This window comes from Mandrillus leucophaeus, unplaced genomic scaffold, assembly GCF_000951045.1.
Source record: "Mandrillus leucophaeus isolate KB7577 unplaced genomic scaffold, Mleu.le_1.0 Scaffold112, whole genome shotgun sequence".
In the NCBI taxonomy this organism is placed as follows: Eukaryota; Metazoa; Chordata; class Mammalia; order Primates; family Cercopithecidae; genus Mandrillus; species Mandrillus leucophaeus.
In genome coordinates this window covers 810,405-823,795 of record NW_012099432.1, presented here as the reverse complement: position 1 = coordinate 823,795, position 13,391 = coordinate 810,405, and the positions used below count along the sequence as shown (strand labels likewise).

The 13,391-nt window shown below is 55.0% G+C and overlaps 1 protein-coding gene across 2 annotated transcripts; it reads left to right on the top strand.

Annotated features, from left to right (window-relative positions):
• Positions 1 to 459: 459 nt before the first annotated feature.
• Positions 460 to 12,625, top strand: CDC37 (cell division cycle 37). Of its 2 annotated transcripts, none has more exons than XM_011994459.1 (8): positions 460 to 672; positions 7,894 to 8,169; positions 8,554 to 8,662; positions 8,755 to 8,870; positions 8,955 to 9,077; positions 10,012 to 10,173; positions 10,295 to 10,366; positions 12,047 to 12,625. In XM_011994459.1, exons 1-8 carry the CDS (start codon positions 571 to 573, stop codon positions 12,200 to 12,202), a joined length of 1,116 nt encoding a protein of 371 aa, XP_011849849.1. In that variant the 5' UTR covers positions 460 to 570; the 3' UTR covers positions 12,203 to 12,625. The 2 variants fall into 2 exon arrangements, with proteins under 2 accessions (XP_011849849.1, XP_011849848.1); XM_011994458.1 differs by having other exon boundaries at positions 10,012 to 10,194; positions 12,047 to 12,620.
• Positions 12,626 to 13,391: the final 766 nt, after the last annotated feature.

Here is a 13,391-nt window from a genome sequence, read left to right as displayed (position 1 = left end):
TCAAGGGGAGGGCCATTCCACCCTCGATTTAGACACCCCCAGGGCAGGTCCAGTCCTCCTCGGGCTGAGAAAGTCCCAGGAGTCGTCAGGCGCCCCTCTCCAGCGCAGGCTTAAGTCCCCGTATACGAAGGGCAGGGGGAGGGCCTTCCCGCCGTGTCCCTACCCCTTGCAGACGTCACTGCGGCGTAGCTGAGGGGACAGTCCTCTCAGTCTCATCAACCGTCATCTCCCTGCCACCCCAAACGCCCACCGTGGAGAGGCGGGAGATGAGGGGGGCTAGGAGTTGAAGCGCCCACTCGTATGCCCCCAGGAGACCTAGCGGAGCCCCTGCGCCCGATGAGGTGGAGTCTCTGCGGGAACTCCAGGGGGCTGGAACACTTGCGCAGGGCCCTTTAAGGCAGAATGGGTAGCCAGTGCCGCTGCCGCGGTTACTAGGGATGTGACGTCACGCACGGGCGGGGTTCCCGCACTCGGGCGGAAGCGGAAGGGGCGGGGCTCCGCGCACCAAGTCTCCAGCGCCGCCGCCGTCGCCGCCAACCGAGCCGTAGCGGGCTGGGCCGCCAAGGCAAGATGGTGGACTACAGCGTGTGGGACCACATTGAGGTGTCTGATGATGAAGACGAGACGCACCCCAACATCGACACGGCCAGCCTCTTCCGCTGGCGGCATCAGGTAAGGCGCGCGCGCCCATCCCTTTCCCCACTCCCGGACCCCGCTCCAGAGTTGTGGTCCCCGATACTGCCCAGGGACGCCGCTGTTCACACCTAAGATTCTCACCCCCTCAGTCTGGACTTTCAGGAGCCTCGATTCAACTCCAGGACCCCAGTACCACTGGGACCCTGAGTCCCTGCTCGGGATCTCCCCCCTCACCCCCTGCTCCGATTTTTGCGTGGGATTCCCTATTCACCCCCTAGAACTTCTTCAGTCTGGACTCCCTTAGACGAGTCTCCCTAATTCTGTTCGGCAGTTAACATTTACACCCAGAACTCTGCCTCAAAGTTTGGACCCCAAATTCTTCTAGATGATCCCTCATCTTATTCGGGTATCCACTCCCTATCTGGGATCTCACGTCGCCCACCCCCACCTCCGTAGTCTGGACCCCCAATACTTTGGTCTGTCCTGGGATCTACTTTCCGGGATCTTGATCCGGGGTTCCCATTCAGATCCGGAGTCGCCACTCCTTTTCTAAACGGTACAAGGAACTCTGTGCTACTCTGATGTTCCTGTCCCTGCCCACACCCAGGACCCCCTTCCTAGAGTGTAGACCCGTCCCCCTTCAGGATCCTTAGTCTCACCAAGGACTTCGGTTGTGGAACCTGGTTCCCCTCTGGATCTAACTACCAGCTCCACCCCGACAGAGCCTCACATTCCAGCCTCTCCTTTGGCCTCGGGTAGACCCATTTCCCATTAGACCAGGAAATCCTGCCCACGTGGCTTCCGGCCCAGCCAGAGCCCCTGCCCCTACTTGGTATTGCAGACCCTGTCACCACCCACCTCCCAGACTGGCTTCCTGTATGAGCCTTGGCCAGCATTGGAAACTCCCCTAACTCAAGCCCAGGACTCCAAACCCACCCCACCTTGTGTCCCCAACCTGATCGCTACTCTGTGACCCAAATTGTCCTTGCTCTTTTCCAGGGACTCCTGGTCTGATTCTAAATTCACTACCCCTTCTTCTATCGGACCACAACAGAACCCCCAAATCCAGACCCCAGAATCCCAAGTCTGAGTGATCCATGTCCTACCACCCCCTCAGTGCTCACAAGCCAATGGGGTGACTAAGACTTAAAGGTTTAACCTCCTGCTACCCCAAATCAGTGTGCCTGCATCACATATCAGTGTCTGTTGTACTCCTTTTTTTTTGTTTGTTTGTTTTTTGAGATGGAGTTTCCTTCTTGTCGCCCAGGCTGGAGTGCAGTGGCACAATCTTGGCTCACTGCAACCTCTGCCTCCCGGGTTCAAGCAATTCTCCTGCCTCAGCCTCCTGAATAGCTGGGATTACAGGCATGCACCACCACGCCTGGCTAATTTTGTATCTTTAGTAGAGACAGGGTTTCTCCATGTTGGTCAGGCTGGTCTCGAACTCCCGACCTCAGGTGATCCACCCACCTCGGCCTCCCAGAGTGCTGGGATTACAGGCGTGAGCCACTGCACCCAGCCGTGTTGTACTCTTAAACTAAGGGCCTATACCTTTCAGAACCTTCTAGTGAGGATCTCTTACCCCACCCTCCCATAGGACAACTCCCCATCATTTATCCAAAAACAACTAGAAGGTCCCTTCCCCGTCATTTTGGAATACTCCAGAATACGGCATTAGTCTCTTTATCTAGCTCCCAGTCCCACCTCCAGACCTATTCCTTAAATCCTGAGTCTCCTGGGTAGTGTACCTGCCAAGCGAGCCACTGGAGTGTGGGAAGAAAGTTCTAGCGCTTCTATTTCTTGCCGTGTGTAACATTTTATTATGAAATATTTAAGACTTCCACAAAGCTCCAAAGACTATTCTTGGGAAGACCTATTTCTGTCACATAAAGAGGTTAATCTTTACTACTGTGGAGAATGGTTTGGTCCTGCCGAGTGGGAGGGCCCCCCTCCTGCAGCGTAGTGTACCTGCCACACCCTCCTCCCTCTGGCACGGAGCTGTTCCTGTCCTACCGCTGAGAACCCGGTGGTTGTAGTGGCACGTACGAGAGGCAGGGGGCTTCAGCGTCTCCAGCACAGGTTCAAGGACAGGCAAGCTTGCGTTCCAATCCTAGTCCTGCCTCTTGCTGCTTCTTTCTTTCTTTGATGTGGCAAGACTCAGGCCTCCCTGATCCCGTATGAAACCTGGGATACTATGACCCCACCTCCCTGAGACTTTTGTAAGAATAAATTAAGACTGGGTCAGGAAAACTTGGGGCAGGTTTGGAAGGAAGCATTGTGGAGGGGAAGGAGAGATCGCTGTGGTTCTGAGCACAGGCCTGACTAGGTTCAAATCTCAGCTCTGTCTGTATCACTCACATGCTGCGTGAGTGCCAGGGAATTGTTTGATTGCTCTGTGCCTGAGCACCTGAGAATCTGAATGATGTCCACCCCATAGGGTTGTTGTAAGGGTTACCTTATTCGTTTAATATTTGTAATCCTTTTGGGGCAGTAGCTATTACTGTCATCATCATTTAAATAACTTTTGTGAATGGTTAAAAAAAAAATTCCATAGCCACATGTGGTGGCACATGCCTATAGTCCTAGCTACTCAGGAGGCTGAGGCAGAAGGATCATTTGAGCCCAGAAGTTCAAGTCCAGCCTGAGCAACATAGCAAGACCTTGTCTGTCTTTCTTTTTTCTTTTTTTTAATTTTGATTTGTTTGTTTTTTTTGGTTTTTTTTCGAGACAGGATCTTGCTTTGTCACCCAGGCTGGAGTGCAGTGGTGCCATCTCGGCTCACTGCAACTTCCACCTTCCAGGCTCAAGTGATCCTCCTATTTCTGCCTCCTGAGTAGCTGGGACCATAGGTGCACACCACCATTCCTGGTTGATTTTTGTATTTTTGGTAGAGACAGGGTTTCACCATGTTGCCCAGGCTGGTCTCACACTCCTGAGTTCAGGCGATCCACCCACCTCAGCCTCACAAAGTGCCGGGATTGTAGGTGTGAGCCACCAAGCCTGGCCTAAGACCTTGTCTTTTCAAAAAAAAAAAAAAAAAAAAAAAAAAAAAATTGTCTTTTCAAAAAAAAAAAAAAAAAAAAAAAATTCCAAAGGTTCCAAAAGGGGACAAATGAATCCCTTTTCCTAGCCCCAGCTCGCCGACTCTCCTGCCCAGAGACAGCTGCTGTTAATGGTTTCTTCTAATGAGTTGTATGACATTGAGATTTCGTGAGCCTCAGTTTCCCTAACTCTAAGGCAGGAGGGTAGTGACACCTGTGGGCCCTGCTTGCTGGGGTGGCTTCTCCCCTGCTCAGCCTGCTACAGCCCCTCCCCAATGGGAGGTGTAAAGCCCAGGCTGGGCAGGCTGCCGCCCCCACGAACTCCAAGAGGACTTTTTTAGCTGTGGCCTCCCTGGCGGCTATTCAGAGGACACAGGGGAGACTGATGGCTGCCCAGCAGTGGCTTGCAGGGTGGCAGGTAGGCTCCATGGTGACACAGGCTCATCGTGGAGGAAGGGAGTTGCAGAGGCCACAGTTGCTTTTTTTTTTCTTTTTTTTAAGACAGAGTCTCACTCTATTGCCCAGACTGGAGTGCAGTGGTGCCCTCTCAGCTCACTGCAACCTCCACCTCCTGGGTTCAAGCAATTCTCCTGCCTCAGCCTCCTGAGTAACTGGAACTACAGGTGTGTGCCACCATGCCTGGCTACTTTTTCTATTTTTTTTAGTAGAGACCAGATTTCTCCATGTTGGCCAGGCTGGTCCCAAACTCCTGACCTCATGATCTGCCCGCTTGGCTTCCCAAAGTGTTGGGATTACAGGCATGAGCCACCCTGCCCAGCAACTTTTTTTTTTAAGAGATGGAATCTCACTGTGTTACCCAGGCTGGTCTCGAATTCCTGAGCTCAAGTGATCCTCCCACCTCGGCCTCCCAAAGTGCTAGGATTATAGGCATGGGCCACTGTGCCAGCCTGCAGCTGCAGTTTATCTCATGAGGGGTAGCTTTTTTTTTTTTTTGAGACAGGGTCATGCTCTGTCACCCAGGCTGGAGTGCACTAGCGTGATCTTGGTTCACTGCAACTTCTGCCTCAGGTTCAAGCGATTCTGCCTCAGCCCCTGGAGTGGCTGGGATTGCAGGTGCTCGCCACCACGCCCAGCTACTTTTCATATTCTTAGTAGAGATGGGGTTTCACTATGTTGGCCAGGCTGGTCTCACACTCCTGACCTCAGGTGATCCACTCGCCTCAGCCTCCCAAAGTGCTGGGATTACAGGCGTGAGCCACCACGCCCAACCATGTAGGCCTTCTTGACCCCTTATTCATATGGGGGAATCCGAGGCTCAGGCTGGCTGTGTCAGTCCCCTGGGGTATTAGAATAGGGGCCAGGTCTGCCTGGCCCTGCCCTAGAACCTGGGGACACAGCCTCAGATAAGGCACAGAAATGAGTCAGCAGACCATTCAAGTGGCAGTGACAAGGATGGAGATGGTAACAGTGGGACACGCCTACTGAGGGCTGTTTTGGAAGCATTTTCCATAGAGTTATTCAGTCCTCACAGTGATCCTGTGAGACTCCGTTTCACAGAGGGGAAGACCAAGGCCGGGAGAGGTTTCAGTGACATGGCCAAAGTTCATCTCCCATCAGTGGCACAGCCGGGTGCTGTGACCATGTAGTAACAACCACTCCCAGTTATTGAGCGTGTGCTCTGGGCCAGAAATTAAACTAAGCATTTGACGACATTTCCTTTTTAAAGCACCAGAGTGCTCCCGAGAGAGAGAGAGAGAGAGAGAGAGAGAGAGAGAGAGAGAGACTATCCCCTTACACAGATGGTAATGACCCTGGCCAGCGCAGGAAGGGTGCATGCTGAGGGCCCGCATGGCTCGGGACATTTTACTTTAATCATCTCCTTAGTTTCTTCTGAGACGAGCTTGTGCGGTCAGCATTGTTGACTGTTTGACAAGATGAGGAAACTGAGGTTCCAGGAGGTTAGGGGATGGCCCAGGGATACCCAGCCAGTACATGGTGGCTGTGGGCTAGGACCCAGGGCCGGTGCCCCAAGGCTGTCCTCCAGCACCCTCACCATGTCAGATGGTCACAGAAGGTCCTTTGGGGATCAGTGGTGCCCCAGGCAGGGAACATTTGGGGAAGGCTCTGTCGAAGCTGAGTTTTGGGTGCAAAGCAGGTAAGGGAACCGCACGTGCAGAGGCCAAGAGGCAAGAGAAAGGCCACACTTTCCAGGAACCATGAGGGCCAGCATCTGCCTGGGACCCAGGACCAGGATGCCAGGATCAGAAGTCCCATCTGAATTCAGACCCCCCAAGACGTGGTAGTGGGGAGGACTCTGGTCACGTGGTCAAATGCGCGGGTTTTACCGGCCTCCCTGGCAGCAGCTGTGCCTGGATTGGAGAGGGACAGCAATTGAAGGTGGTGGCATGTTTCCGGGTTTGATCAGCAGCTCTGAATAGAACAGCCCCCACTGAGGTTCAGGAGGGGTGATGGTGGAGCCACATAGGGGTCTCTGGAGGGTCCTGAATGATCCGATGGGGACCCAGATGGAGGTCTGAGCGAGGCAGGGAGTGAGGTGGGGACCAGGAGCCTGAGAAGATGAGGCATTGTTATCAGGAGAAAGGAATGCCTAGGGAGTGACATCTGGGGCTCTGGTGAGCGGGAAGCAGGTAGACACCAAGCTGGGGCTCAGGAGGGCATGCTGGGCTGGAGACAGAGCTAAGGGGGCCTAGGCAGTGATCCTGGAGCAAGGTTATGGGTGGAACAAAGAAACATCTAGAAGGGGCCCTGGTACAGTGGCTCATGCCTGTAATTCCAGTAATTTGGGAGGCCAAGGTGGGTGGATCACTTGAGGTCAGGAGTTCCAGATCAGCCTGACCAACATGGAGAAACCTGGTCTCTACTAAAAATATAAAATTACCCTGGTGTGGTGGTGCATGCCTGTAATCCCAGCTACTCAGAAGGCTGAGGCAGGAAAATCTCTTGAAAACGGGAGGCAGAGGTTGCAGTGAGCCAAGATCATACCACTGCACTCCAGCCTGGGCGACTCCATCTAAAAAAAAACCAAAAAAACCCAATAGCCGGGCATGGTGCTTTCTGTGCACCTTTAGTCCTAACTAGTTGGGAGGTTGAGGCAGGAGGATCTCTTGAGCCTGGGAGGTCAAGGCTGCAGTGAACCATGATCGCACCACTGCACTCTAGTCTGCATGACAACAAGACCTTGTTCAAAGAAAACCAAACAAAATAAAAACAAAAAAACAAGCATTTGCTGAGCCCCTGCTTTGCGCCAGGCCAAGTTCCTGGTTCTGGAGACAAAATGGCAAACACATTCCCATATTTAGAGAGCGGGGCGGGGCAGTACCCAAAAACGTGATAAACAATTGTCATATGATGTGAGTGGTGGCTGGTGTTGAGGCAGGGAATTCCAGACGGGGGCAGCGGGAGGTTGCCATCAATAGGAAGGTGGTTAGGGAAGGGGTCCTCGCTAAGGCAACATGGAGCCCAGATGGTGCGGGTGCCATAGAGTCAGCTGTGGGGGGATCTGAGGGAAAATCATTCCAAGTAGTTGGAACAGCCAGTGTGAAGGCCTTGAAGTTCAAGAAAAAAGCAGGCTCTGCAGAGCAGAGTGGCTCCTGCCTGTGGTCCCAGCACTTTGGGAGGCCGAGGCGGAAGAATCGCTTGAACCCAGGACTTCAAGACCCGTCTGGGCAACATGGCGAAACCCCATCTTTACTGCAAATACAAAAATTAGCTGGGCGTGGTGGTGCACACCTGTAGTCCCAGCTACTCGGGAGGTGAGGTGGGAGGATTGCCTGAGCCCAGGGAGGTCGAGGCTTCAGTAAGTCGTCATTGGGCCACTGCACTCTGACCTGGGCGACAGAGTGAGACCCTGTTTTTTTGTTTTTTTTCTGAAAGAAAAAAAAATGGTCTCAAGAAAAGGTGAGAAAAGTGAGGGGCCAGTGTGGCTGGAAGGAAGAGTTACCAGGGGAGGTGCCGGGGCAGATTGTGTAGGGCCTACGTAGGCTGTGGTGACAACCTGGACTCTGCTCTGAGTGAGATGGGAGCCGCCAGGGTTCTGAGCGGAGGACGGAGGGACCGGACCCCACTTGGGTGTGCGTCGGCACCTGTGGGGGCAGGGGCGGAAGCTGGGAGACCAGGGCACGGGAGGTGGAGGCATACTTTTTCCCGGGGCCATCTCTGGTGCGGGGATTGGGTATGGGGCTGGGGGTAAGGGACAGGCCGCTCCCCAGAGTTGATAGGCCGCCCCTGCCCGCAGGCCCGGGTGGAGCGCATGGAGCAGTTCCAGAAGGAGAAAGAGGAACTGGACAGGGGCTGCCGCGAGTGCAAGCGCAAGGTGGCCGAATGCCAGAGGAAGCTGAAGGAGCTGGAGGTGGCTGAGGGCGGCAAGGCAGAGCTAGAGCGGCTGCAGGCCGAGGCACAGCAGCTGCGCAAAGAGGAGCGGAGCTGGGAGCAGAAGCTGGAAGAGATGCGCAAGAAGGAGAAGAGCATGCCCTGGAACGTGGACACGCTCAGCAAAGACGGCTTCAGCAAGGTGTGCGGGGCAGGCGGGGCGGGCAGTGCACTTGCGCAGCCAGCGAGTATGCAGCCACGACGCATGCGCACCCAATGCCTGGTCAGGGGAGGACCGCGGCGGTGTAGTTGAAGAGTGTGGGGTGGGGCGGAGAGCTGAGGGACGGACGGGGGCCACGTGGGAGGGGGGACAGGCTTGGAGGGCCGGGCGGATGAAACACCCCACCGGTCCCCTCCTCTGATCTGCCCCAAGGCCCATGCCCACGCTCCCGCCACCTTGATGCTCATGGCTTCGTCACCACCTCCGCCGTGGATGGGATGGGCGCTGCGGCCACGGCCCGCCCGGCCGCACTCGAGGCGCTCCGCAGCCTTGCCCCAGCCCACTCCCCCTCTCACCCTACCACAGAGCATGGTCAACACCAAGCCCGAGAAGACAGAGGAGGACTCAGAGGAGGTGAGGGAGCAGAAACACAAGACCTTCGTGGAAAAGTACGAGAAACAGATCAAGCACTTTGGTGAGTGGGGCGTGTGAGGTTATGGGGGGCAAGGTCGGGGCAGGCCCTTTGCCTCCAGGGCCCTCCAGCACCTTGCCAGCATCTTCCCACAGGCATGCTCCGCCGCTGGGATGACAGCCAAAAGTACCTGTCAGACAATGTCCACCTGGTGTGCGAGGAGACGGCCAATTACCTGGTCATCTGGTGCATTGACCTAGAGGTGGAGGAGGTGAGTGGAGCTTTCCCCAGGGCTGTGAAAAGGCACTGCCCTGAGGCCGCCACTTGGTAACACTGTGCCTGTTCTCCCTGGCAGAAATGTGCACTCATGGAGCAGGTGGCCCACCAGACAATCGTCATGCAGTTTATCCTGGAGCTGGCCAAGAGCCTGAAGGTGGACCCCCGGGCCTGCTTCCGGCAGTTCTTCACTAAGATTAAGGTAGGGTCCCCTGAGCTGCCAGGTGGCTGGAGGCCCCCTCCCCAGGGAACCAGCCCACAGTGCTCTGGGTAAGGCCGACTCCTGTCCACTGGGACTCAAGCCCCTCCAATCACCAAATCCTAGATCAGGAGAGGGCGGGGCCCAGGAGGGGGAGAGAAGTGGGTGGATGCTGCCAGACTTTATAAGTGGCGGTCAGGCCAGGCTTGGTGACTGAGTCCTATAGTCCAAGTCTTTGGGAGGCTGAAGCAGGAGGACCACTTGAGCTCAGGAATTTGTGAGCTGTGGTGTGCCACTGCACTCCAGCCTGGGTGACAGAGCAAAACTGCATTACAAAAAAAAAATGGGAGCACTAGGATGTGCTGGAGGTCCCCATGTGGATATGTGGGTAAAGGACAGAGGTGAGGGTGCCTCTAGGGCTCTGGGCTTTTTTTTGTTTTTGAGACCGAGTCTTGCTATCACCAAGGCTGGAGTGCAATGGCGTGATCTCAGCTCACTGCAACCCCTGCCTCCTGGGTTCAAGCAATTCTCATGCCTCAGCCTCCCAAGTAGCTGGCATTACAGGCGCCTGCCAGCCTCTCGGGTTTTTAACTTGAGCACCTGGAGGAACAGGGCTACCCTTACCAAGACTGGGGACCAAGGACAAGGCAGGCTGGGAGGTGGCCGTGTTGAGTTAGAGGTGCCCATGCAGGGACACTGAGGACACGAGTGTCTCGGATCTGCAGTAAAGCAGGGCTCCCAAGGAGGTGGTCTTTAGCAAATGCCCGACGAGGTCCCTGGCAGGGGAGCCCAGGCCTTGGGGAGCCCTTTATGTAAGTCAGGAACAGACTTAGGGAGCCCTGGGGCACCTCTGAGGAGCTGTGGCTGGAGGGTCCTGGGCCCCCAGTCCCTCCTGAGCACTGGGCCAAGTCTAGTGAGCACTGCCCGACCCCCATAGACAGCCGATCGCCAGTACATGGAGGGCTTCAACGACGAGCTAGAAGCCTTCAAGGAGCGTGTGCGGGGCCGTGCCAAGCTGCGCATTGAGAAGGCCATGAAGGAGTACGAGGAGGAGGAGCGCAAGAAGCGGCTTGGCCCCGGCGGCCTGGACCCTGTCGAGGTCTACGAGTCCCTCCCTGAGGTGCGGCTCCCCAGCCCAGGCGGGCAGCAGGAGGACCCTGAGCGGGACCCCCCAGGGCACAGGGACCCAGCCCCTGACCCCAGCCCCTCTATACCTCCAGGAACTCCAAAAGTGCTTCGATGTGAAGGACGTGCAGATGCTGCAAGACGCCATCAGCAAGATGGACCCCACCGTGAGTAACCCCCACGTCCCATGCCTTTCCAGCGGGCCATGTGTCTCCCCCAGCCCTGTGTCCCAAGTCTCTGAAGCCAGTTGGTGAAAGTGCCCCTCCAAGGCTTCTCCAAGGACTAAGGGGGGTCGTGTTACCTTGGCACACACCCACATTTATTGAGCACCTACTGTGTCCCAGCATCCAGCAGATAAATGCTGAGCTTTGAGCGTATGTCCCTTGTGACTGATAGTCACTGTTACTGTGACTGAGTCCAGCCTCAGTTTCCTTATGCAAACCATATTTTCTCTCAATATCAGCTCACAAAACGTGTGGGGAAAGGAGCTGAGCACATGGCAGGGGCTGGTAAATGCTGGCTGTTAATTGGATTTTGTCTGTTTTTTTGTGGTTTTTTTTTTTTTTGAGACAGAGTCTCACTCTGTCACCCAGGCTGGAGTGCAGTGGTGCTATTTCTGCTCACTGCAAACTCCGCCTCCCGGGTTCACACCATTCTCCTGCCTCAGCCTCCCGAGTAGCTGGGACTACAGGTGCCCACCACCACGCCCGGCTAATTTTTTGTATTGTTTAGTAGAGACAGGGTTTCACCGTGTTACCCATGATGGTCTTGATCTCCTGACCTCGTGATCCGCCCGCCTCGGCCTCCCAGAGTGCTGGGATTACAGGCGTGAGCCACTGCACCCAGCCATCTGTTTTTTTTTGACAGACAGGGTCTTCCTCTCTCACCCAGGCTGCAGCCTCCACCTCCCAGGCTCAAGTGATCCTCCCACCTCAGCCTCCCCAAGTAGCTTGGATTATAGGCTGACACCATGACATCTCACTGATTTTTTTTCTAAAAATTATGTTTTTATAAAGAAGGTCTCACTGGCTGTATTTTTGGAAGTGGCAATAGACGTTGAATCTAAGTAGGACACGATTGACCCTATTCCTACCACTTGGCTCACTGGTTGGTCACCCTGGTTTTCTCGTCTGTAAAATGGGTCTAGCTGCAGGACTGGCCATGAGTTTCTAGAAGCTTCTATGGGCATAGCCATCTAGACCAGGTTCTGCAAACCGCAGCTCCCAGACTCACTGCCTGTCTTTATAATAAAGTTTTATTGCAACAAAGAAGCCATGCTTAATTGTTTCACTGTCATCTACAACCGATCTTGCTCTGCCACAGAGCTGAGTCGTGACGGAGACCATATGGCTTGCGGAAGCAGAAATATTTAGTCAGTCCCTTTACTAAAAAAATTTGCTGGCTTTTGTTCTAGATTGCACTATCTAAATTTAAATTAAAGTTAAATAAAATTTAAAGTTCCAGCTGAGTACAGTGGCTCATGCCTGTAATCTCAGCGCTTTGGGAGGCCAAGGCAGGCGGATCACCTGAGGTCAGGAGTTTGAGACCAGCCTGGCCAACATGGCAAAACCCCATCTCTACTAAAAGTAAAAAAATCAGCCAGGCATGGTGACAGGCGTCTGTAACCCCAGCTACTTGGGAGGCTGAGGCACTTGAACCTGGGAGGTGGAGGTTGCAGTGAGCCGAGATTGCACCATTGCACTCCAGCCTGGGTGACAGAGTGAGACTCCATCTCAAATAAATTGGTTAAATATCAATAGGCAGGAAGCCAGCTTGGGGATGTGCAGGGGATAATGGGGACCCCGGGGTGGTGGCCCCACCTCATCTGCCTGCCCTTCTCCTCACAGGACGCGAAGTACCACATGCAACGCTGCATTGACTCGGGCCTCTGGGTCCCCAACTCTAAGGCCAGTGAGGCCAAGGAGGGAGAGGAGGCAGGTCCTGGGGACCCGCTGCTGGAAGCTGTTCCCAAGACGGGAGATGAGAAGGATGTCAGCGTGTGACCTTCCCCAGCTACCACCACCACCTGCTTCCAGGCCCCTATGTGCCCCTTTTCAGAAAACAGATAGATGCCATCTCGCCCGCTCCTGGCTTCCTCCACTTGCGCTGCTCGGCCCAGCCCGGGGGGCCCGCCCAGCCCTCCCTGGCCTCTCCACTGTCCCCACTCTCCAGCGCCCATTCAAGTCTCTGCTTTGAGTCAAGGGGCTTCACTGCCTGCAGCCCCCCATCAGCATTATGCCAAAGGCCCGGGGGTCCGGGGAGGGGCAGAGGTTGCCAGGCTGGTCCACCAGGTAGTAGGGGAGGGTCCCCAGCCAAGGGGCCAGCTCTGGTCACTGGGCTCTGTTTTCACTGTTCGTCTGCTGTCTGTGTCTTCTATTTGGCAAACAGCAATGATGTTCCAATAAAGAATTTCAGATGCTCTCTGGGCTGCTGGAGGGCTGTTCAGGCAGCTCATCTCTTCTAGGTGGGAGGGAAACCTGGTGGAATTATTGGGGACTGAGCCTGTGCTTCTCTGGTCCTTTGCCCACCAGCCATCGTGGGTCCTCGCCTCACACATGCTGTTCCACCACTTGGAACAGTCTTCCTCCAGAGGCCTCAAAAGCCTCCAACCTTCAGTTCTCACCTACCCACTCCCCTGTCCCTACTTGAACCTCCAGAAGGCAGGGTTGCCCAAGCTGATCACCACCAGAGGGCAGTAGTGATCTGCAAACCAAGTCAACGTTCCCTAGGGTTTTGTGGATCTTCCCCACCTGCCCGCAGACCCCCGCCCTTCCAGCTTCCTTACCACCTTTTGGAGCAGCATCCTGGACTATATCTCCCCACCCTATGGCCAGCACTGGCGCCAACAGATGTGTTTTGGTTTTTTGGGTTTTTTTGTTTTTGTTTTTGTTTTTTGTTTTTTGTTTTTTTGAGACGGAGTCTCGCTCTGTGGCCCAGGCTGGAGTGCAGTGGCCGGATCTCAGCTCACTGCAAGCTCCACCTCCCGGGTTTACGCCATTCTCCTGTCTTAGCCTCCCGAGTAGCTGGGACTACAGGCGCCCGCCACCTTGCCCGGCTAATTTTTTGTATTTTTTAGTAGAGACAGGGTTTCACCGGGTTAGCCAAGATGGTCTCAATCTCCTGACCTCGTGATCCGCCTGTCTCGGCCTCCCAAAGTGTTGGGATTACAGGCTTGAGCCACTGCGCCCGGCC